Genomic DNA, 24,912 nt, shown 5'->3' on the forward strand with positions numbered 1-24,912 from the left:
TGCCGTGGCACGGGAGCTCCGCGTGGCGCCGCGGCTGCTCATCCCTCCTCCCCTCTGCGTTTTACAGAAAAATAAAAGCAAATGAGGTGCAAAACAACCCAGGGGCGTGGGGGCGAAGAATCACCCCCCCGGCTCCTGAAGGACGATGTCCCGCAGCCCCCGCACCGCATGGAAAGCGCAGCCTTGATTTCCTTTTTAATCCACGCTTTAGGTTTTCCTTTAGGACAGAGGTTAAGGCGGTGCAGGCGGCGGGGGGGCTCATTGCCACCACCGCTCTCCTCCCCACCACCCCAGCGTTTGCTTGAGCACCCCAGCTCAATCCTCACTTTCGGGGTGCAGAGAAACCCCCCAGGGAGCGGGATGGGGAACAAGCCCTGAGTGTCCCCCCACAGGCCCCAGCTGGCTCTGGGTGCCCCCCCGGCTGCAAATATCCCAATATTGTTTTTCCAGGGGATCGCTGGGGTTCTGTGGTGACACGTGGAGGGGACACACAGCCACCCCCCCAGTTTTACCCCCTCCTGGGTCCCTGTCCCTGAGGGCAGCGCTTGTCACCCACACACATCGCTCCCTTCTGCTGTTGTTTCATACCATTAAACGCTGATGTAGCCTCCGAGCGGGTACAAAGTGCCCCGGTCCTGGATTTTTTTGGGGGTGGCGGGGTACAGCTTTTCGGTGGGAGCTTTTGGGGGGGCAGGACATGTCCCCACGCCACAAGGAGGGACATTGAGCGCTTGCTCCTCACCACGGTGGGCAGAGGATATTTGGGTTGGATGGCGGCGCCGGGCAGGGAAATATTAATAAATCCCCGAGTTGTGCTTGGGGAGGGAAATTAAAACCCTACGGGCTCCCTCCTCCACCACGGTGCTTAAAGAAAGAGAAAACAACATTAAAATGGAACGGGTTTGCATCTTGGGATGCTCCCAACAGCGGGCGGTGAGGCTTTCCGGACAGGAAAGGGAGCAGCGATCCCCGAAAACCGGCGCGTGGTTTTAATTAATAAGATAAGAGCGCAGCGCCGGCCGCCTCCCCGCACGCCACCCAAAACCCGCCGCTGGAGGAGAAAAGGAGGGGAAAGGAGCTGAAACGACAAGGAATGCTTTATTTTATTTATTTTTTTAGGAAAAGCTGGACGGGGAAAGCAAAGCAAGCTATGAGACAGAAGGCTGCGGTTTGCTCTGCCGCGGGCGGGTTTGCCAGGGTTGGACGCGCTTCTGTCAGGTTTTTTGGGATAATACGGAAATGCCGGCGCTGGGGACGCAGAGAAGGAGCCGGGATGCGTGTCTCCCTGCGCCTCCATCGCTGCTCCGGCCTGTGGTTCCTCCGACGGGGCAAACGACGCTTCACCACCGCTGTGTTTCCCCTCTGTGGCCTCGCCAGGCTCCGGGAGCCAAAACAAATCGGATCAATTCCTGCCGGGGCGGAATAGTTTCCGTGTGATGCGCAGCCGGCCAGTGAGGCTGGAGACGCACATTTGGAGCTCCGCACCAGAGGCTTCTTGTTACCGTGCGGCCCCAAAACAGCAACATTTTCCAAATTCCCCAGGCCAGGGCGAGCTGGTTTCTCCTCGCGGGCCAGGACGGTGTCAGCCAGATCTCGCTTTCTGCCCCAAAAACGCTGCAGGTCGGTTCTGCGGCGCCGGGACGGGCTGCAAACCTTTGGCCGGCATTCCGGCTGGCTAAAGACATTAATTTTCCCCTTCCCAGAGCATCTCGCAGACTTGCCGGGGCTGGAATGTGCAGAGAGGCTCTTCTAGCCCTGCTAAATACAGCTTCTCCTTGGGATAATCACATTTTGGAGCCCCAAAAGTAGCTGGTTTGTCTCAAAATAGCTTCCTGAGCATCCCTGCGCTCCTCCGGGTTAACGAGACACATCCCTGCGGGCGAAAACAATCGTAATAAATAAACTCCTTAACGCCAGGTGAAAACGTGGGGTTTATTATCCCGAGAAGCTTGTTAAAGCCCCGTCACGGGCCCTAACGCTGTTGTTTGTGGGGGTGCCACGTTCTCCGCGCCGCTCCCCACATCCCAGTGTTGCGGACCGGCGAGCTTCTTTACCCACTTTTGCCCAATTTAGTTATATTCTGAGAAAAGTGTATATTAAAAAAGCCATTCAGGAGCATCTCAGCTGCTCAGAAATGGACTTTTCCGTCCACCCTGGCCCCAACAATGCGAACCTGCGTATGAATATTTAAATAAACAGCTCGTTTTTGTTTAAAACGGGTTTTTTGCAGGGGCCGGGATTCTATTCCCAACCTTAAATCCTTTTCTTTATTGCCTGTTGCCTGGGGAGACGCCGCTGGGCCCCTTTGGGTGCCAACGCAACTAATTAGCCCTAATGAGCCCTAATGACTCTCAGCACCGGTGCACCCAGGAGCCCTATTTGAGCCCCGGCTCAGCGGGTTTCCTGGCTTAACTTTAGGCTCGTCTCATCCCCTCGAGCTTGTGCGATGAGCTGGGCTTTGGTTGGGCTTGGCCGTGACCTCGTTCCCTGCTCAGGGCGCAGTTTTGGGGGTGAAATCATGAAGAAACAGCTTCCCCAAGAGCCTGCGGGGGAAATGAAACAATGTCATTTAATTGGGGTTGCTCCAGAAAGTTCTGACAATGAGATAATGTTAAAATAATAATAATAATAATAATAATAATAATAATAATAATAATAAATCGTATAATAATAACAATAACAATAATAATAATAATTCGTTTAAATGGTCACAGATGTTCAACAATAATAATAAATCGTATAATAATAATAATAACAATAACAATAATAATAAATCGTATAATAATAATAATAACAATAATAATAATAATAATAATAAATCGTTTAAATGGTCACAGATGTTCAACAACAACAACAATAATAATAATAATAATAAATCGAATAATAATAATAAATAGTTTAAATGGTCAGGGATATTCCAGGACAGACTTAAACCTCTTATTGTACAGTTATCAGCACAAACATTACGAGTTTTAGGGATTTATTGTTATTATTATTATTACTGCTCTTTAGGGTTTTGTTCTGTAGATCTATTAATGGTTTCTTAATGAGTTTTTCCTTTCTTTAATTAAAAAATAAGCGATAATAACACGGGTGTCTGATCCCTCAGGCTTTCGCTCGGTTCAGTTTGGCGTCTCTGAGCCGCTTTAATACTGGGTTTTACCGCTCTGGACACGACACCCGCTCGTCTAATTGACAGTTTAATTACCTGACGTGCCCAGCGAGCGGATCCGCGGGACCCCGGCGCCTGCGCTAATTAACAACGCCGCTCTGAGCGCTAATTAGCGGCGGGGGCGGGGCCGGCGCGCTCTCGCGAGGCGGCGCGGGCCGGAAGCGGCGCCCGGCGGAGGGCGGGGCGCGGGGAGCGGGCCGGAAGCGCGGGGAGCGGGCCGGAAGCGGCGGGCGCGGCCGGTTCCGCCAGCACCGGCCGCCATGGCGGCGGGCGCCGCGCGCACGTGACGCCGGCCCGCACGCGGCCGGGCGGGGCCACGCCCCCCCCGCGGCGGTGCGTGTGTGTGGAGGGAGGCGGGGCCCGCGCTACGTCACCGCGGCGTTTTGACGGGCGGCGCGTCCCCGCCAATGGGCGGCGGTGACGCCGGGAGGCTGCAGCCAATCGGCGGCGCTCGCGGGGGAGCGGGCGGGGCGCGGCGCGGCGGAGGAGGAGCGTGACGCGTCGTGACGCGCCGTGACGCGCCGTGCGGCGGGCGGCGGGCAGCGCCAGGCGACGCCATCGCGGCCCCGGCGGGCGCGGAAGACGCAGCGGTGGTGGCGGCGGCGCGGGCTGGGCCGCGGCCGCCGAGCCCGAGCCGGGGGGCGAGCGCCGGGGGGCCGCTGCCGCCGCTGCCGCCCTTCTCCTCCTCCTCCTCCCGCCGGCGCCATTTTGTGAGAGTGCCTCGAGCGGGCGCCATGTTTGTAAGGAAGAATTAGGGCAGGCATCTCCGGCCACCAGCACCTCCCTTCCCCCGTGTGTGTGTCCTCTCGTTCTGCCCCGGGCCTGCTCCTCCGAGCCGCCGCCGCCGCCGCCTTCCTCCGCCTCCCGCCCGCGCGGGGCGGCCGGGCTCGGCCGGTGCTGCCCGCACCGAGCGCCCGTTAGTGTCCCACTAAGTAACCGTGAGTGAAACCTTCATCATCTCTCCTCACTGAAGGGACCCGACCCTCCTCCTCACCGAGCCGCCCCCAGCGCGGCCGTGCGCGCCGCCGCCGCCGCTCCCAGCCCGGGCAGTGCCCTGCCTGCCTCCTCCTCCTCACACCACTGCACTATGGCCTTTGAGAGCCTGTTCTCCAAAGCCCCAAACCCAGTCCTTGACCCACACATGCCCGACTCTGACAGGCAACATGCAGGGGACGAAAGGTCGAGTAACATTCTTCTCTCTCTCTCTCTCTCTCCGCTTCTCATAATGGTGGTACTAGTGGGGTGATGGTGGTGATGATGATGATGCTGATGCTGTGTTGATGTGCCGAGGGGGTTAACGGTGGTGTTTGGGGGTCACCTCCAGGCTGGAAGGACCGGGGTGGCGATGGGGGGGACGCGAGGAGGGGATGGCGGGGGTGGCTCAGCATTGTTAGGGTTTTATTTGCTGGAATGCATGCGTTTTACATCTTCAGTTATTTATTCTGGCTGGGAACGGGGGTTGCTGTTTTCCATTTCTTTCCATAAATTGCACTTTTTCCAGCGGGTGTCTGTTGAATGTCACCATTGTTCTTTTTCTCCCCCGGTGCTGCCAGTCAGGTAGGAAAGGGCGCTCCGAGTTGGGTTCTTTTTGTTGTTGTTTTCGTTCATACGAGAATCTCTCCCTAGATCCATATTTAACATCATTTTCTTGCCAGATTCCACCTTACACATTTAACTGGATTTTTTTTTTTTATTTTTTTTTTTTTTAATGCAGATTAAGGTCTGACTGACGTTATCTTTGCCGCCCCTCAGTCCCCATGCGCAGAAACGCAGAGTCCCGTTCCTGGCGCAAGGACCTCTGTGCCTCCCTCCCCTTCTCTCCCGCAGCTGCTGGAAACTCAAATCCTTTCTGCAGGCAGCCCTGGCCCTTCCCAACCCCTTCCAAAAACACCGTGCCGGGGGGCAGCTGCCCGTCCTTCGGTCTGTGTCTCCTCACAGCGCTTGTGGCACAGCCGCAGGAGTTAAGAATGCTGGTTTATCGACAGCTTCAGGCTGTCCTCCCCACACAGCTCCACAGCCCTGCCTGCTGCTTCACAGGACTGAAAAACACTGGGAAAAAGAGAAAAAAAAAGGGCTTGTGAGCGAATTGAAGTTCCTCACCGGAGAAAGAGCCGCTAGTTCTGTGTGACAAGCGGGGAAGTGCTGGCTGGCTGGTCCAAAAACCGTATTGGGGTTCGATAACAGGGTCAGGGCCGACCCCGCAGCTGCCGAGTCTTGTTTTCACCTTCCTTTTAGTAGCGAAACAGGGTGAGGTTGTGTGGTGCTGTGTGGAAACCAAACCGGCGATCCGCTGGGAAAGCCGGAGATAGGGCATAAATACTGATTAAAACCCTGCAGGCCGAGGGCTTTAGAGTTCCTGGAGCGAGTCTGAGAGTTTTTACTGTTGCAGGCGTTGGAAATACTTGGTGGTTTAAAGTCCTCGAGGACAAGCCCGAGTTACTCACAGTTGTGCTGGAAGCGCAGTTTTTCTGACGCGGGGTTACTCATGCGATGGTGACAAGTCCAGTTCCTCTAACCCGCTGCTCTCACCCTGGTAAATTATGAAACAGCAGAAAAAAAGTGCTACCTAATATTCTAACGTACTCATCATACAGGTTAATTTATAAACATGGCTTTGAAATTTTTTCATTTCGGAAGAGCAGACTGCCAGTGAGCACATTTACCTGTTCAATAATACTTTGTGCAAACAAGAGTTTGTTTATGGAAGTTCTGCTCCCCTCTGATGCGGGACCTGTAAAGTGGATTCTTAGTACATTCAGAGTGTTGTTAAAAAAAAAGAGCCCCAAATATATTGTATTATATTAGGTGTGCAAATGTGTAAAAATACTTTAACTTTCTGAAGTATATAGTGATTTCCCTCCCAGCCGGTGCCTGGGAAAGGCCTAAAGAGAAACAGAGTCTTTCCCGTCCACAGAAAACACGGTTGCATCACCTCGGGGAGAGGCCACACGGCTTTAACCGCAGATGATTTTTAGTGCTGAGTTGGTTTTGTCCGGTCTCCGCTGTAGTCAGTTGGAAAACCAGCGGTAGGTTCTATAGGAAAGACGCGAGTACCTGATACCCCCGTGTTCTGAGTTACCTTGGAGCCACGCTGCCTTGCTCGTTTGGTATTTTAAAACGAACATGTTTTAATAGTTTTATCTTGCAATCGATTTTTTTCCTGCGCTGGTAGCTCAGTGGGACTAGTTTACTGTAGGTGCAGCTGCTGAAATCATTTAGCAGGCTGGTTTGTGCAGCACGGATTAATAGCATTTCTGTTAACATTTGGTTTGCTTTTGAACTGATCCATAGAATTATAAAGAAGTTAGTTAGTGTAAAAATAGTAAAAAACCCTCGTTTGTCCACACATTGAATATTTGAAGGTGGAAGGTTGCTTTAATCCCAAGCCTTTGTGTTCTTGCTTTGCAGCCCTGGCACCTGATTGAGCGAGGAAGCTTTCTCATTCTTTAAATATTTTTAGTTAACTCGTTCTGGAGACTTTCTTGGGTGAGGTATTGGAGCCTTTGTGTATTCACAGAGCACAGGTGTCTTTGGAAGGTTCATTTGTTTCTAAATTCTAGCCCGTTAGGTTGGAACCCATACTTTCTGTTGGCTGTCTCTGCTTTACTGCCATTTAATCTCCAGACTTGGAGATTTCCTGTGCCATTATCTGCTGTAAAAATAGCTGTGACCTAGTGATGGGTCTGAAAGTTGAGATGCAAGTAACGCTGCCGTAGCCAGCGCAGTCTCAAGAGTTGCATTGCAAGCGGCTCAGGCCCCTTTTTACGTGCTGGTGGTACAATAAAGGGCATTTTTCCCCAGGGGCAGCTCTGTGGCAGACGCCCGAGTGGCCTGTGCGAAGCTTCCTTAGGAAATGGTCCCCGTTTTCGCAGAGGATGTTTGGAAATGCCACTCCAAAGCTGGGCCTGTGGGTCACATTTTGGGTCCCTTTTCCCGAGAACCACGCTGCTGCTTACTCTGCACTGTCTCATTTTGTATTTGCTATAATTTTTACATTCTAAAATGCAGTTGGTACGCTCACTCTCCGATTTCCCAGTTTTCCTGCTGTCTGTTTTTAGAGATATTTTATACCTGGTTTTAGGGAGTTTTTTAGTAATAGTCAATCACCAAACAAGGCGTTAAGTTGAAGTTGGTTGTGATCACTGAACACAGCCTGGTAGTGATTTATTGTTTTCCAGTGTGATTTCGAAACTTGCTTTGACATGAGGGAAACTCTAGAGATAATCACTCCCCAATACGCCCCGTGGGCAAACAGGGCTTGTTTGCCACCCAGCAAAAGCCCAGGGCTGGCCGGCTTGGCTGCTGCGCTGTCATTACAGCACATGGGCGATGGTTGGGCAGCAGGGTGGCGAGTTGGGCTGCCCCAAAATTGCTCCTTGGCCGCCAGGACCAGCTCAGGAAGGTGTTTTCTCAGTGCTCCTTACCTCTGTCCTGCTCGCTTCCTTCCCCTATTTCATGGGAACATGGGTCTGTTCCAGCCAATAGAGGTTAGAAAACCCGAGTCATTAACTTTTCCCCCTGCAATTTCACTGCCTGGCTGTAGATTACAATAACCTCACATTTGCAGAGTGGTCAAAACTTTGGGGCAGCTGAAAAATGCAGTTAAGTGACCTGCGTAACTTGTGTCCAAGAAGTTTAACTGCAACGCCACCTTCTCCTTTTGTTCTTCTTTTCCTTACGCGTTAATAAATTCTGTAGTGTAGCAGCGTGCTGGGAGAAATCAGGTTTGTGAATTTTAACCCTCTAGGAGCTTACTTTAAACGTGTAATTTTTCACATCATCAAATTGTGGCGAAGTTATTGTGCTCTTTATAGTTTTATAAAAACAAGCTCTGACCTGCGAGATTGTGCTGCAGCCCCCACTGTCTCTGTGGGTTTGCTCAACACTTCTGTCCCCAATCTGGGAAAAACTGTCCCGCAGGGAAAACCCGCTTCGTTTTCTTAAGATATTTCAGAGCTACGATCGTCAGTGTACCGAGAAACACGTCTTGTTTTGTGTCTTGGGCTTAAGGACTGTGGGTTGTAGATCTTCTTTCAACATAAAAATGACTCGGACTAAGGGTTAAAGCTGAGTCTGAATGTTAGAAATTCAGCTGTGAATGGTAGAGTAACGGTGAGTCGCTTTGCACGTGGATTTCTAGTTTCCCTAACCAAATATTTGCATAACTGCTCTTGGGGTGATTTCACCGCGCTGCTTCTCCCTGAAGAAACAACGAGGCTTGTGTGCCCGTCTGAGCCGTTTGGAGATGCTCCAGAAACGCGCCTGGGCCAGTGGAAACGCTTTATGGTTCTGGTTCCGTGTTCCCCGCCAGCTCCCAGTGTCTGGAGGCTGCGGGAAAGGGAGCGATCACATCAGCCATTTGAGTGCTTTTTTTTACATTCTTGAAGTTCAGTGCTTGGAAAATTCTGGGGTGTTGTGGAAAGAATGCAGGCACTTGAGGAGGGGAGGACTTGTGTGGTCGTGCCTTTGAAATGCCATCCGGAGGATCCCGGCACTGACGTTTTTACCAGGTGTTTTACCTAGAAAGTTGGTTTTTTAATGCGTCCCAGAGTGCAAATATTAGTATTGTTTTTAATGCATCACAGGGTGTAAACATACGACAGCAGCTCCCAGAGGGACTGCGGGCTGGTGAATACCGTATTTCCCAAGGAGCGTTTTCAGTAGGCGTTGTACTGAGGAGGATGTTTTAATTGAGCCGATCCTCAAGAGAGTCAGCTTAGCTCACTGCACCAAAATAGGAAATATTGGTTTATTAATCAAGTATCTCCTGGAAAGGTGCAACAAATGATTTATTGGGATATCATGCGACGTAATTCAGAGTTTGTCCAGGAATTCTGTAGCTGCTGGACTCTGGTGTTTGAGGATGCGTTGGATTTTACGCTCAAGTTGGATTTGCTGTGTTGGAGGGAGCAGCCGTGCCCTTAATGGGCATATTTGTGAATTTATCCAATTTATTGAAGAGCTGCCTGTGGTGAAGTCCTGGAAGTTCACCGTGAACCTTTTACCGCCCATCAGCATCAATGATGCTCTTTAATGCACAGCAGAATCTTTTATTCAGATGAAATCTGTCTTTTGATAGTCTTTTAATAGTTTGAAAGCTGCTTATAAACTTCCCTTCTTTCCTCTACTGCCTCCAGCACTAGTTTGGTCTTGGTTTAGGGTTGTTTTTATATAGATATATATTTAGTGTTCTGGTACCTATAGGCTTCTCTGCCGAGTCAGGTCCGATTGCGGCATGAAGGTCTCAGACACCGTAGGACTGGTGGCATTTTCAAACAGTCTCAAACAGTCTCAAACAGTCAGAATTCAGGACCGTTTCTATAAGGCTCCACAGTGCGTGCAAAGGCTGAGTTCCTGAAGCAGTGGCCATATAGAAATAATGACACAGAGCCCCTTATAAAGGTTAAAAAGTTAAATTCTTCCACACCCAAAGCCCAGCAAATAGTGGAGCTGAGATTGTTGCAGCAGCGGGTCTGAAATAGGGCTGAGAAATCACTCACCTGCTGCTTGGTCAAAATGTTTTTCCTGGCAAAATATTGTCAGGGTTGTTATTGTTTGAGTCAGCAGACAAAACTTTATTTAAAGCCTTGTGTAATCACAGCAACTTCATTTCCCTGCAGGTGGAGATAAGCACAAGGCTTTCTGTTAGTTAGTCTACAGACACTTAAAGTGTTACATTTTGGTTTATTACTTTTTAAAATCATCCTTTGGTGTTTCTGCAGTTTGAAGGCTTTTGAGCAGTCACAGTTCCATGAAGTTATTATACATTCACGTGCGTATTGTTCCATTTCTTCAGTGTTTATCGATGTATGGATTTCTTTCCAAGTCTCGACCGCTGAGTTAATTCCCCTTCCTCGCGTTGCTCACGACTTTGCCCATTCCACCCTGGGTACTACAGACCCATCTTTAGTTACAGGCGCTGGTGTGTTGAAGGAAATTCAATATACGTTTGTGTTACTGTGCAGCTTTTCCTGCGGTGCTGAGCCGCTTGTTTGCTTTAGTGCTACTCTTTAACTAGGCGGTTTTCAGAGCTTTCATTGCCTTTAATTTTGACCACGTCTGTTCTGCAAACAGCACCATCAAGGCAGGGGGTTGTAGTAGGAGTGTTTCTAGAAATGGTTAAACTGCCTCTTCCATTTGAAATGTGTTTAAGGGCGACAGGGTGCTTCGTATTGAAGCAGGTTTTTTATCTAGATTGGAGAAAACTATGTAAGAAGAACCTTTGTTCTGAGAAGTAACATTTTTAAACTTTTAAATTTTGCAGTACAATTCGAGGCCATTTAATGGCTTGCATTCCATTTTTCTTTGAAGGAAAATAACAAAATCCTAGTAGTTCTTGGGGTGTTGCATGTATTAAAACGTGTGTGCACATGTATAAAATGTGACTGGTGGAAAGATGTACTGGGTGTGTTTGTGCTGTTGGGCAGATGAGGTGGATAATAACAGGTAATTTTATCGTATTGATATGTTTCCTCCTACAGAGAAGATGGAGAGCTCGAAGATGGGGAAATAGATGATGCAGCGTACGAAGATGTGAAAGAACATGGTACTAAAGGTGACGACAAACAGAAAAATGAAAAAGGACACAGAAAGTCCCGGAAGAAACGCAAAAAAGAAAAAGAAAAGAAAAAATCGAAAAGGAGAAGGCGGGATAAGCATAAGGTTAGGAAACGCAAAGCAAAATATTGGAGGTGCTTGTTTGAATTCCAGGTTTAGACAAGGATCCAGGGAATTGGAGAAGGGATCGGAAATGGTTTTATTGCTGTTTAGGTGGGCTTTGGACTCTTGAGTGCACGTTTTAAAGCTCCTGTCTTACCAGTGCATTTCAGTATTGAAGAATTTGTTTAAGTAGGCTTTTGACTTTATTTACCTTTGCCTAAATGCATTTTAATAAACTTAGTTTTCATCTGTTTATATTTAAAAGAAATACAAAATCGGGTTGTGGGTGTAACTCTGTTATTTGTCATATACATCTTAATCGGTTGCTTATTTAATTCAATATTTATTCTTATAGCAGCTCACGAAATACCCACATTTATGAACATTTCACTCTGTGGCATTGTCAGCGGTTGCGGTAGTTCTGGCACAAAAGGCCCAAGTGTTACGCCACTTCTTAAATTGTTTCGATCTTAATTTAAGCACTGGCCACTGACAGTGGTAATGGGGCCTGAACTGTGGAGAGGGAGAGGATAAGAGGTAAAATGGAGAGAGAACCCTGAGAAACCACGTAGCCCGTGGTGATTAAATTCCGAAGCCTCATGGGATCAGATCGTGCTCTGATCAAGAGTGGTTGTCAAAGAGCGTGCTTGCTTTGTGAGAATTGGGAAAAGATCTTTATTTATTGGGCTAACGCGTCCTTTAAGTTACGTGGAGAACTCCGTGACAGCCTTTGAGAGCTGTTTGAGCTGTTTTCTTCTGTTTTTCTCAGCATAACTCCCCTTCCAGCGACGACAGTTCCGACTACAGCCATGACTCCGACATGGAGCGCACTGAAAGGCCCCACAAGAAGAGCAGCAGCTCTTCCTACAGAGATTACGATTCCTCCTTCAGTCAGGTAGGACTGCTTTAAACTCATTTCTGCCGCCTTTGTTTAGGTGTAAGGTAAAAAACGCCAGTGTTACACAGTGCACTTAGAACTGCATGTGTTAACATGCTTTGTCGACCTCACTGAAGACTTTTCTGAAGTATAGATGTTGATGCTGTTCTTTTTGATGCATTCAAAAGTACTGATTTTCACTAAATAACTCATTTTCACTGTTTGTTGTTATTACTTGTTCATGCAAATCTGGTAGATGGCTTGACAATAAAACAGGGTGAAACCAGTTGGTTTGGTAGTGCGGTTCGGAGGGGTGCTTTTTGAAATATTGAGTTGCTTCTAAGCAGTGTGTTCCCTTTCATACAGCACGGGCATGTATCCGGAAATTACATGAGTTCCCAGAAAATGCAACATAAAAAAAATGTAAAAAGTAAGGAGTATGACGACTATAGCCATTACAGCGACGAAAACTTCGGGAATTATAATGAGGAAGAAAAGGATGAAGATTTTGCTGATCAGCTTAAACAATACCGGCAAGCTAAAGAGACCTCCAGTTCGGATTTGGGACCTCCGTTCCCGAAAGAACCAGTCAAAAAACAGGGGATGAAAGGGCTCCAGAAAGGTAAGATAATGAGCGTCCTTAGCAGCAGGAAGGGGTGGCTTGGGGGTGTTTGGGAGCTGAAGGCAGTGAGCTTGCAGCGTCCGTCAGCGTCAGCACTCTGCAGCGCCGACGGGTCGTGTCCTGTGCCCACACTGGTGCGGAGATTGGAGCTCAGGGCTCTGGTGATGCGTGCGTAGAAAATAAAGAAATAAAACTCTCATTAAACAGCCAAGATCTTTGTTGTGTAACTGCTCAAGTAAGAAATGTAAAGTGACTTCCTGGTGGTAGTTTATGAAGGGCTGAAATGGGGCTTGACTGGGGGGAGAAATGTGAATATGTCAATTCCCAAAGTGAAATTGGCGCCCCCCCGTCCCTGCAAATAATTAAGTACCTAAAAATTTGGATAGATGCCTGAATATTTTAATTAGTATGCCCCAGAACTATGCTGAGATCCTGTGATTTTTCTTCTCACAACTTCTCTTGCATTTGAAGCTGGGCCAATAGAAGTGCAGGTGGGGAAGTTTTCCTCTTGAGCAATGTATTCCTGAAAGATCGGTGATGCCATAATCCTGCAAGCTTAAATACACATGTGTTCTGGTTTGTACCTTCCTTTCCTGGCCATCATTGTACAGTTAATTAATACGAATGGATTTCTGGCTCCCCGCTGCCTTGGGCTGCGGAAGGTTGGGCACCTAGAAATGCTCAGCTGCTTCTCAGCCCTTTTTCTATAAGGTCAAGTTCTCATTTCGGAAAGTGTCCGTTCACTTTGCTAAAGTTCCTCCCTTTAATCATGGCTAAAAGTTTGTGTCCCAGGCAACATGTGAGCAGGTTTTGTATAACATGATGGCATAAATCCCTTAGTAGCTCTTGGGAAGATCCTGTGCGCTGTCCAAGGGCAGTGAGCTGGCTTTCGGTGACCACAGGCAAGATTTATTGTGTTCCCTTCTGCTTCACAATAAAATGAATTGTCGGAAGATCAGCTGTTGTATTTCTCAGGTTATGATCTCGGGTTTCTGGCGTGTTGTGACAAAGAAACGCGCACACACACCTGGGTGCCAGTTGTACTGCTTAGTCCCCTGTTCAGAAAGTGGCCAGATGGCACGAAATGTTTCAAATATTTATTTGCTGCTTAGAAATAACGTGTCTGCATTTCTAATGGTGGGACGCTGCTTTGCACAAGGTTAATTTGATATTCACTTTGTCAGCCTGTTATCGATTTGAAGAGCTTTTCAAAGAGCAGGCGCTTGCATGGAATTGCAATGGGCCGGGGTGTTGTACTTGCCAACTCGTGATTCAAGGGACCGTTTAGGAATTCCGGCTGCAGAAAGGCAGATGTTTAGTTTGTTGGATTTGTCTGTATTTGATGTCACTAGGTAACCATTTTTCTTTACTTTCTGAGGTGGTTTCAAGAGGTCGTTGCTGTTTTGCAGGTATTTCTCAAAGAGGCAACAACTACAATGTTGGCCGAGGGCGTGGAATGCAGAAGAAATTGAAGCGTAAAGATCGTGGAAGGGGCCGAGGGGGCAATAAGGGGTCTGATGGCTTTCACGAGGTATGTGGGGTCACAACTGAATTCCTAATGGACTTGTTTCAAACGCCGGGAGGCTTTGCTTTAACCAAAGAGTATTTAAAAAAACATATCCTTAACCTTCTTTCCTCTTATCTAGGAAATTACTAGAGTTTTGCAGCACTTGGTGGACAAAGTGTAGTTACTGATTTAAGCTAATACAGAATTTTCTTGGTTTTCTTGGAAATATGAAAAACTAGCAGAAAGTGGTTTTGGGTAGTGCGTGAACTGGGATGTCACCTGTATCTGAATGAAGGTGTTTCCTTACTACCAGTTCAACTCGGATTTTTCAGCAAACAGACGCCTTCACCACTTTTGCCAATTGTGGTCTGAATCATGAAGAATTCTCCTTCTCTTCCCCAAACTGTGACTGCAGAACTGGAAACAAACGTGACCTTGGTTTTCACGTAGTAATTCTTTGCACGGGAATTAGAGAAAACAGTGTTCAGTGTTCGTAGATCTCGACTGATCGAGGAGCAGCATTTCCGGCTCAAAGATTTCTGCTGCTCAGCGTCAGCAGAATCTGCAGAACCTGTTTCAGTGTTAATTTTTTGCGACATTGCTTAATCTGCCGAGCGAAATGAGACCAGACAGCGGATGTGCTGCTGCCCATGTGCGCTCATGATTCAGCCCAACAACAGGGGAGAAATGCGTCCGCTCCCTTGCAGAAGTTCCTGCTCAGCAGTCAGATCCCTGCTCCTTCTTGTGGAAACCAAAGTGTTATTTTTCTTCTAACGGGAGGGAAAGAGAAGATAAATAATGAGGCAGTGACGTAGGGAGTGCTTTGTCAAATGAAGTGTCTTCATTCAGTCAAGTTATTTGAGTCTGCTGTGTTGGAAGAAGTTTCTGATTTGGTTGCATGACTCTGTATCAAAGCAGCCAAGAAAAAAATATATATATTTACCTTTACTTTGAGCCGTGAGCATTATAATTTTGAGGACTTAAATCGTGGTGTAGTTAATCCCATTCTGGGCTAACTAGTGCACCAAGCGTGCTCTGATATTTTTGCAGCTGCGTTTAACAAGTGAGCCTCACTAGGGGGTTAATTTTTCTTACAGGACGGCAAACCGGTGAAGAAATGGGTGAATATGAGCCAGGAGTTCATCAATCAGCATACGGTGGAGCACAAAGGCAAACAGATTTGTAAATATTTCCTGGAAGGGAGGTGTATTAAGGTAATTCTGCAGGGTGTCCGGGGGCTGCTGCTTTGGGCTGAGGGGGAGAAGATGTTCTCTGCTTTTTACTGCAGCTGATGTGAAGGAAACTTGGAGATTGAAGCTCAGCGTTCTGATCTGTGATGTTTTGAGTGTTCATAGATAAACACCAGCAGGAGAACTTGTGGGAAAATATCCCCTTCTGCTCCACATTTTGAATTATAACAAATTCTATTAAAATGATTGTGTTTGCTTATTGGTATATGCAGTAAAAACATGGGTGATTGTATCATAAACGTACACTTGACAGTGTGTCCTGCAAATATACAAACCCCGCAGGTATGGAATCGAAATAGGCCATGATTTCTGAGTGTATTAGATTATTTCTCTTTTATGTGCTGCTGCTAATTGTGAACCATTGAAGGACTTGCTTAATTATGCTCAATTATTTCTCTCTCTAAAGTAAAAAGTGAGATTGTAGTAATAGTTCCCCTACCAAAGAATCATCCTCCCTCGGCCAACAAGCGGAAGGCAGCAGAAAGAAGAGAATCCTATTCAGAGCAGTCAGCTGTCAAGCAAAAGCCCTAGCAAGACAGTCTCTAATTCCGTAAAACCAAATTATATCGCTTCGTTCTGAAGCTTTCGCTGCTGTGGAGTTGAATCCTCTGCTGCGAGACTAGTTCAGGCAGTTGTAAAACGCGCTTAAGAAAAGCGGCGTGCTTCCCAAATAAGTGAGTGCATCATTTCTGTTTGGTTCCTCTGTGTATTTAGAGATAGAACGGTTGCTGTTTCTTTTTGAAAAGGTGAAAATGAGTCTGCTTTTCTGCCAGACCAGGGGGGATTGAAAACAATGTGCTGTTTGCTGCCGTGATAGAATATATTCCCGTGTGCCCTGCTCAGTAAAATGAGTATTTGCTGCCACCTTCAGTTGTAAAACGAGTGGCTGAAAGAGCACCTAGTGTATTTTTCATGAAAATAAATACAAAAAATATGCAAAAAAAACTCTGCAGCAAAGTGATCCTAATGCATAACACGATATGGTTGATATAAACTTGATACTAGTTGGACTCTCTTTTTCCTACGTGGAAGAGTCTTAACACTTTGCTTGTTGGACTTTTAAGTTCTCCCACACATCCTTAAAACAGGATCACGTTTTTTGATCAAATGCATAATTGTTTATATGGCAAATAGTTTCAGTGAAGTATTTGTTGAAACATCTTTTTAATGTGCGTTACCACCATGAGCCGGAACTGGCACTGCCAGGCCGCCTTGTGTTCCGCGACCCCCGCGTTTATGCTTTGTATCCCCATTCGGGAATTGCTTCTCTAGGTCCAGGCCCTCCCATTCACAGCTTTTAGGGCCATATTTATGTGTTAGTAAAGATTAAAAAATTAAATTCAGCTAAGGATGATGCTTTTCATTAAATCTGGAATGGAACTGCTCAGCGTTTCAGATGGATGATGTTTTTTCTTGTTTTCTTATTTGTAGGGAGAGCAGTGTAAATTTGATCACGATGCAGAGATTGAGAAGAAGAAGGAAATCTGCAAGTTTTACATACAGGGTTACTGCACCAAAGGAGAGAACTGCATTTATTTGCACAATATCCTTTAAAAAACGTATTGGAATGAAACCGAAAGTTTATATTTGCTCTTAATTGATGTGATTTTTAAGGGTGGCTATTTCTTTTCTTAATAGATTATACCAAAGGCTGTGTAGATTTACTACAAGATTGTTTTTCTGCTGAAATACTTAGGAGGAGTATAAAATTACTCTGTTGCTTTTAAGGATTTTTAATGTTTTAAAAGATAAAGCCCCTTGCGGTTAGATGCATTCGTCAGCATACTTTTAAACCCCTGATCTCTTGTTTGTTGTAAAGGACTCGTATTTTATTCTGGAATTGAGACCTTTGTCTTTTTAATCGTAATTTTAGAATGAAAAATAACGTCAAGGACACAGTAATGTAATTATGAGCAGAATGTTAAACGGAACTAGGAGGTAAGTTGGTTATTGGCTTCTGAAATTCCGAAGGTATTGCTTTGGAAAGATGAAGCGCTGGTGAAGAGTTGAAGGGTAGCGGAGAGCTGAATTTCATAGGCTTGTTAGGAACCCTTAACACGCTGCTTACATGAGTTTCCGTGCAAGTTCTACCACACGGGAGCAAAGTGCTACCAAGGAGACAAGTGCAAATTCTCTCACGCTCCCCTGACTGCAGAAACAAAAGAGCTGCTGGACAAGGTGAGCGGGTCCTGGTCCGTAAAGGCTGAGTTTGTCGACAGAAAGAACAGGGGGCGGTTGCTGGAGCTCTCCGCGGGGTTCTGGGGGAGCGTGATGCTCAGTGGTAACAAAGTTCAGCTCCCTCTTGCTCTTTAGCACAAAAAGTCCATGGCCAGTTCAATACCAGGAATTCCTCTCCCATCACTTATTTTTTAGCCTCATTTATTTTCACAACTCAGGTTTCTGCCTGTGAACTTTCTTTTGCGCCCCTTCCTGTGGGAATGTCTGTGTACTCGGTCACCAGAAGTGTGGTTTTTATCCTGTGTGCCCTGAGCTGCCCAGAAGTCAGATATCATCTGCCTTACTCTGCGCTCCTCAGGGGTTCAAAAGTCTTGACCGTTGCGTTAATCGGGATATTTGTGTCTCTCTGCGGTTACTGTACAACAGACCGCAACAGAAAAGTGGCCTGAATTTAACACTAGAGACGTGAGGAATCGCAAAATGAGCCCTTCAATTTGTCACTTAAAATTACTGTTTGAAGGAAACGGATTTGAGTGAAATTGTCCCTTACCTGACTACAGAAAGAGTTTTCTTCCTGGCTGTGAATCTCTGTCCTGTAGAACGAGTAATAATAGTTTTATAATTCATCCGAGTTTGATGTCGATATATAGTAGTATTATAACAAGTAGTTGTATCTGAATGGAAAGCATGAGACTGAATTGCACTGCACGTACAGCAGGATTAATGAAGTGTTTGCTACCTTGCTCTGTTCCAGGTTTTGAATAACGAGGAGGAACCGCAAAATGAAGATGAGAAAGAACTGGAGGAGCTCAGAAAGCGGGGAATAGTTCCGCTCCCTAAGCCGCCGCCGGGCGTGGGGCTCCTGCCCACCCCCGCAGAGCAGTACCCCTTCTCCGAGTCCGACATGGAAAATTACCAAGATCCTTCGGGAGACTACAAGAAAATCCCATCTCTCTTTGAAATAGTTGTGAAGCCCACCGTGGATCTAGCGCACAAAATCGGGAAAAAGTAGGTTGCGGAGTTTTGCGTAGAACTCTCCTTAAAACGCGGCTGCGTAGATATTTAAATGCTTCTCTTTGTTTCTGTCGAAGTTTGTGCTTCTGAGGATACGCTAAGTTAATGATCTGTCAAATCCTGGCTGTTATAATTATTTACTTATTTAAGGCTTTCCATAGAAGAGAAGTTACTGAGCCTTGACCTGCCAGAAAGTCCCTCCCTTGGCTGTGGTTTTGCCTCGGTGCCTGCATTGCTTCTCTCCATTTGCAGGCTGAGCAAAGTTTCTTGTCTTCTAAACTCTTCTGACAGTGAACCTTTTAGTGAGTGAGGCCAGTGGACGTTCCTGGAGGAGGCTGCTGGCTCTGGGGTGTTTACAACTCTTTAATTGCAGCGAACGTCCAGTTCTGCGTGTGCCAATATTGAAAAACTGTTCTGTTTTGAAAGCAGCTCTGTTGTGTGTGATGTATATAGTCACTTTCTGAAAATAATTGTTTCTTTCAGATTTTTATGCAAGTTAAGATCAAATAAGCATGAACAGACAAAAGTGAGGAGATGGCTAACGGGCTGTTGATCTTTCTAGGTGCAAAACTTGATTCTCTGATTTTTTTCTTTTGCCTGCAGGCCACCGACCTTCTACAACAGCTCCTCGCCGCCCAGACCCCCGTTCCAGGGGAACGACCCTCATTCTCAGCACATGTACAATCCAGGTTCCAGTCCCGGGCCGGGCCCTGGCATGTCCCAGGGCCACAACGGGCCCCCCATGCACCCAGGCTCTCCCGGCCACCACCCGTGTCCCCAGGGCATGCCGCAGAGCCCCCCCATGCAGGGCGTCCCCCCCGGCTTCCTGGGGCCGCAGGGCCAGGGTGGGATGCCCATGCAGGGGCAGCAAGGGGGGCCGCCACTCACACCGCCGGGGCTCGGCGGCTCCTACAATGCCCCAGGGGTGCAGGGGCACATGGTGAACATGCCGAGGGAGAATCACTGTCCCCCGGGGCCGCAGTACCAGCAGATGCCCGGGGAGCGGCAGCCCAACATGAACTACGAGCCCATCCAGAACCCGGCTGATTTCTACGACAATTACTACTCTCATCAAGCCGTGCATAACTTCCAGCCAGCTAATAACTCTGGTGGTAAGGACGTGGAAAAATCATTGTTCCTTTGCGGTTTTGTGGTGTTAAAGTATCAAAGCTGAGCAGCTGAAAGAATTTTGGACAGAAAGCCAAAGGGACCTGGAGTACAAGTGTGATGGGAGTGGCGGAGGGAGCTGGGAGGTTCAGCTGGAGAACAGGAGACCTTCTGACCTCTGAACTGCCCAAAAGGAGGTTGGAGCATGGAGGGGGTTGGTGTCTTCTCCCAAGGGATAGCACAAGAGGAAACGGCCTCAAGTTGCGCCAGGGGAGGTTTAAATTGGATATTAGGAAAAAGTTCTTCACAGAAGGGGCTGTCAGGCATTGGAACAGGCTGCCCAGGGCAGTGGTGGAGTCACTGTCCCTGGAGGGGTTTAAAAGGTGCTGAGGCGAGGTTCTCAGGGACATGGGTTAGTGCCAGAGTTAGGTTATGATTGGACTTGATGATCCTGAGGGTCTCTTCTAACTGAAATGATTCTATGAAAGCCAAGGCTGGAATGTCTTCACCATAAAAGCTTTTTCAGCTGATGCTTTCGAGTCGTGTAATACAAATCACGTTAGTTTTGCTCGACGATGGTTTGTGTTTTAGCTCCTCTGCTGTAAAAGCCCATACAGGATGGCTGCTGACTGGGGTTTTGTATCCCTCAGATGGAACGTGGCACGGGGAGTTCGCAGAGCACCAGGCGCACCTCATGGGCCAGGAGCCGCACCAGGGCGGGGGTGACTCGGACTGCATGGGCAGCCACATGGGCCACAAGGGCGCCATGGGCGTCCCCGATTTCCTGCCCGCCATGCAGAAGGCGCTGTACGCCAGGCTCAGCCACAAGCACCCCCGCGACGGCGACGCCGGCAGCAGCCAGGGCCAGCGCGCCATGAGCAAGGACGAAGGTAAAGAGAGTTTGGTTAGAGTCCTGAACATCCTGTGTTAGCCTGGAGTGGATCTCTTGACTTGGGTTTTCATCATGGTACCATTCACAATTATTGCGAGTGTGCAGTTACCAACACAAATAATATTTCCAGCTAAATGTAGTCACTTCCCAGCTTGTTCTAGGATTTTACTATCGACTTAGTTGCTACCTTCCAGTGCAAAGGAGAAGGGCGTGTGGATAATTTTTTGCTATAGTTTGCACTTTTAAAAGGCTGTTGTTGATAGTTCAGTTCCTTCTTAAAACCCCCGATGGAAAGAAACAGGTTGTTATTTCTAACTGCTGTACTGCCACTTAGATTCTGTTTATTCATCTGTGCCGCTTGGTCGTTTTTGGATAGTCCTGAGAACACAGCTGTGCTGATAAGGCCTTCCAGTAAACTGCATACCACAGTTGAGAATTTATCCTTTAAAACTGAATGTTCTTACTGCTTCCTGGCCTGAATTTTGACTGCTCCTCAAAACCTTGTGATTGGGGTTGTAATAAAGCAGCAAATTCCAGATGTGTAATTGATCTGCTTTTAAGACTACTTTTCCTTCTCCCACCCTACAATGAAGGTCACTTTCCTCGAGATCCAGATTTTAAATGTTGTTAAACTAGTACCAATAGAAATAGCTTTTTGAAAGCAGGTTATTTTCCCAGATTAATGTTGACAGAGATATGTGGAGAGAACGCAGCAGAGTTTGCAAGTTCCTCAAGCAGCTACAGTTCTTTTGTTACATCAGTTCTTCATTTAAATTGATTTTTGTCACTTTAGATGATGGTTGTTATAATACAGGGAGTGATGACTAAATAATCAGGCCTTTTCAATTTGATTTTAATGAGAAATTACCCTTTATATGAGTAAATGTGTCATATTCCTTGGTGATACTTGTTTTAATAATATGTTTTGGGTTTTTTTCTTAAGATGACAACGTCAACTGGTATTCCAGCAGCGAAGAGGAAGAGGGCAGCAGCGTTAAATCGATACTGAAAACCCTGAAGAAGCAAAGCGAAAACTTCCGGAACCGCCAGCAACATTCCGCAGAGCAGCACATGCTGGGCATTCCCACCGACCCCCGGCTGGCCAAAGACAAAGGCCCCGGGGCGCAGGCTGCCGACCCGCGGCTCCGCGCCTCCCCGCGCCCCAACGCCCGCAAACCCGCGGAGCCCGCGGCCCTGGACCCGCGGCTGGCGCGCGACCCGCGCGTGCACAAGGCAGGCGAGGGGGGACACGCCAGCGCGGCCCTGGGGGCGGCCAAGCTGGAGCTGCACCACGCAGGGGCCAAGGCCAAGCAGAAGGGGATGGAGGACGACGAAGAGGATTCGGAGCGGGAGCTGCGGGAGCGGGCGTTCCTCATCCCGCTGGAGCCGCTGCCCGGGGTCACGCTGCGGGATCCGCGCTCGCAGCTCCGCCAGTTCAGCCACATCAAGATGGACGTGACGCTGATGAAACCCAACTTCGCCAAGCACATCGTGTGGGCGCCCGAGGATTTGCTCCCCATACCGCTGCCTAAGCCCGACCCCATCTCTTCAATCAATTTACCTCTCCCTCCGCTCATCGCTGACCAGAGACTGAATAAGCTGCGGAATTTGAAAAACGATCCCCACCCAAACGCGATGCCCGCCGACCCGCGGCTGGCCGCCAAGGCAAAAAACAGCTTAGCGGGCCGCGGCGGCTACTTGGATCCCTCCGCGGATTCGCACGCCAGTAGCTCCAGCAAATTAGGAGACCCTCGCTTACAGAAAAACGTGGATCCCAGGCTCCACAGACTGTCGAGCGCAGACACGCATCACGGGGTCGCGAAGGATCCGCACCCTCCCAAGTTTGACCCCCGCCTCGCCAGATCCGCCGGCTCCTCGCAGCCCTCGGAAGCCGCTGCCAAACCCGACCCCGACGCTCTGCCCCCCTACGCGCCCAAATTGTCCTCCAGCGGGGTCCGGCTGGGCACCCCGGGCTCCATCCTGAGCGGGATTAGTTTGTACGATCCCAGAGATCACAGCTCGTCCTCGGAGGCGGCGCCGGCTACGTCGGGAGAGAACGGGGAGAACCAGAAAAAAAGTATTTTGAAAAATTCGGGTAAAACCGAAGCCGGTCTCTCGGAAGATCCGTCGCTGCAGAAAACAGCCTCCAACGCCGAGAAAAACCCCGAAGGATCGGCGGAAGCTCCTGCTCCGGAGAAGGCGAGCGGCGGCGGTAAATCTCAGGCCAAGCAGTCGAGCGCGGCGCCCGCGGTGCACAACCTGCCGATCCAGGCGCTGTCGGGGCTGATCCGGCCGCAGTACAGCGACCCGCGGCAGGTGCGGCCGCCCGGGCAGGCGGCGCAGCCCCCGGAGAGCGATCCCAACGGGGAGTCGGATGATAAGTCCCTAAAAGATGTTTTCAAGACTTTCGATCCCACCGCTTCACCGTTTTGTTAGCAGTTGATTTTAAGTCTTTTTACTGTTGTGAATATTGCAGTTTTCTGCTGTTTTGTAACTGGTTTACCTCTTTGCTTTATTTATTTTTAAATTATAATTATCAACACTTTTCAGCTGCTAATCTCAGAACCACATGCAGTTCTACAGTATGCTATAGTGTTTGCAAAGCTGTGGTATTTTCTATATAATACTTTTTCCAATTTCAGGGAGACTAATAATTGACATGTAGAAACACCCCCCCCCCCCTCCACGTATCGTGTTAGAGCTGAGAAAAGCACTTTCATTGTAAATACGTCATCCCGAAAGTCCGAAGAGCTGTATATGTGTGAGCTGTCTCTTTCATAACCGACATTTAGATATGATCGCGGCATTTGTATGATTGTATAGATACAAGCAATATTATGTACATTAATTACTGTGAGAGACGCTGTGTGACAAGGATTGTCCGACGCATCAAGCCAAACCTACGCACGGATGGAAAACCCGCGGAAATGATGTGAAAGGAAAACGTCGATCCTCCTTTTCTGATCAGTCGATGTCCCGCATTGACAGTTTTTACTCATGCAGTCAATATTCTTAGTGTAAAAGAGACCTATATCGCATATTGAGGATTAAAAATGTCATATCTTTTAAAAGTATTTTATTCTATGCTGTATATAGAAGAAATTGTGAAGTACATAACTAGAAGAAAGTTACTGTTAAAAGTGGAGAATACCTAAGGTGTCTAATACAAAAAAGGTTTTTATTTAATTTTTTCACGCATACACGATTCTGATTAGTGCTATAAGTTACATTGTGGTGTTCATGTATTTCAATGTATTTTTGTATTCAGCTGCTTAATTTGTATTGCTTTTTTTGTATTGATGTAACTGCAGTACTTGTATTCATGGTGTCTTTATGACATTTTTAACAAAACAATTAAAAAGGGTACAGCTAAAGCCTGGTACCGCCTGTGGTGTTGGCACGCTGGCAGCTCGAGGATCCCGCTGCCTAAAACTGGTTTTAGTACAGGCACACGGTAGTTGGGTTGCGAACTAACCTTGCGCTGGGCCCAGATCAGCCTCTGGTTTGGAGAGAGTCGGAGATAATCAACGTCGCTGTGAGAAATGTCGCGCATGTTCTTTAATTTCTGAAGATTTTGCATGCGAGAGCACAACTGTCCTCTTGTGTCGCCTTTTGGGTTGATTTTATCCAGAAGAATGCAATATATTGGCAATAAAACCTGCCGGCTGCTCAGTCGCCATCTGCTTCCCGCCCGCTTGGAATGGTTCTTTGCACTAAGTCTCTTCCTTGCCGGACCTTTCTCTTTGTTCCTTGGCCCAGATAATGCTTGCAGCTGCGACAATATAGTGTTTGTGATCACAAATTCTGTGGGCTTGGGGTTTTGTGCCTGTGAGACAAACAGGCAAGAATTGGAGAGTCTGGCTTGGATGAGCGGAGGGAAGCTGCTGATTTCCACGTGTGCCAAACAGAGGAGACACCGCTGGAGGCCATAATGCCTTTATTTTGCCTTCCAGAGTATAAATTGTGTTAGTTTTGTGGTATTTTCAATTGTGCTCGCTCAAAATAGTTGAAAACTAGGTAACAGTCACGAAACTTTTGTTATTTTGGAGTAATCTGCTAGTCCTGTGTGTTCTTACTACTTCATCTGGTGGTGAGCTTGGCTGATCAGAAATCAGCGGGGGAAAAATAGGAATAGTTTGGAAATAGCACGTGGGTTTATAGGGAAACAAAAGAGACAAAGTGCCAGTGCTGAAGCCATCTCAGTGTTTGTGATACAAGACAGTGATTTAGCTTGGAGAAAAAGGACAAATGAGGAGGAGGAGGGATCTGGAAGGGGCTGCTGGCCCGTGCGGCCCCTTGTCTCTGTGTAACCACCTTTGTCCTTCTCCGCAGCCCCGGCCGGTCCAGGAGCTCGGCGGTGAGGCCTGGATGTGGAGAGCAGAGCAGGAGCAGCCGTGTCCTGGGTGCCCTGGAGCCAGCGGGTGAGTGAGCAACAGCGCTGAACGTTTTACCCGCGGGAAAAGAGAGATTTGGGGAGAAAAGTCTCATTTCTCTGCAGGATCGGGGGCAGCAGGGGAGTCAGAACACTCCCTGCTCCTGCTGGCTCTGGAGAGCTGACAGAGGAAAACATCCCTTAGTTGTCTTCATTCCATTCTTTCTTCAGCTTTTGTAGCGCGTGTCACCCTCTGAATTTG

General features: G+C 47.9%; 1 protein-coding gene and 1 long non-coding RNA gene across 3 annotated transcripts; one reads left to right on the forward strand and one right to left on the reverse strand.

Moving 5' to 3' along the window:
- Nucleotides 1-1,094: 1,094 nt before the first annotated feature.
- On the reverse strand, nucleotides 1,095-3,416 carry LOC308039214. The gene is made up of 2 exons (XR_013922010.1): nucleotides 3,209-3,416; nucleotides 1,095-2,543 (listed from the first exon to the last, which is right to left on the reverse strand). It is a non-coding gene; the product is annotated as an uncharacterized lncRNA (long non-coding RNA).
- A 254-nt stretch (nucleotides 3,417-3,670) lies between these two features.
- ZC3H6 (zinc finger CCCH-type containing 6) lies at nucleotides 3,671-24,337 on the forward strand. Of its 2 annotated transcripts, none has more exons than XM_080341598.1 (12): nucleotides 3,671-4,351; nucleotides 10,654-10,834; nucleotides 11,601-11,726; nucleotides 12,075-12,330; nucleotides 13,740-13,861; nucleotides 14,935-15,051; nucleotides 16,519-16,630; nucleotides 17,156-17,265; nucleotides 18,020-18,273; nucleotides 18,883-19,391; nucleotides 20,037-20,276; nucleotides 21,222-24,337. In XM_080341598.1, the coding sequence occupies exons 1-12, from the start codon at nucleotides 4,260-4,262 to the stop codon at nucleotides 22,712-22,714; spliced, it is 3,612 nt and encodes a 1,203-aa protein (XP_080197724.1). In that variant the 5' UTR covers nucleotides 3,671-4,259; the 3' UTR covers nucleotides 22,715-24,337. The 2 variants fall into 2 exon arrangements, with proteins under 2 accessions (XP_080197724.1, XP_080197725.1); XM_080341599.1 differs by lacking the exon at nucleotides 3,671-4,351 and adding an exon at nucleotides 5,585-5,705.
- Nucleotides 24,338-24,912: the final 575 nt, after the last annotated feature.

The sequence above is a fragment of the Nesoenas mayeri genome (genome assembly GCF_963082525.1).
Source record: "Nesoenas mayeri genome assembly, chromosome: 3".
NCBI classification, from domain to species: Eukaryota; Metazoa; Chordata; class Aves; order Columbiformes; family Columbidae; genus Nesoenas; species Nesoenas mayeri.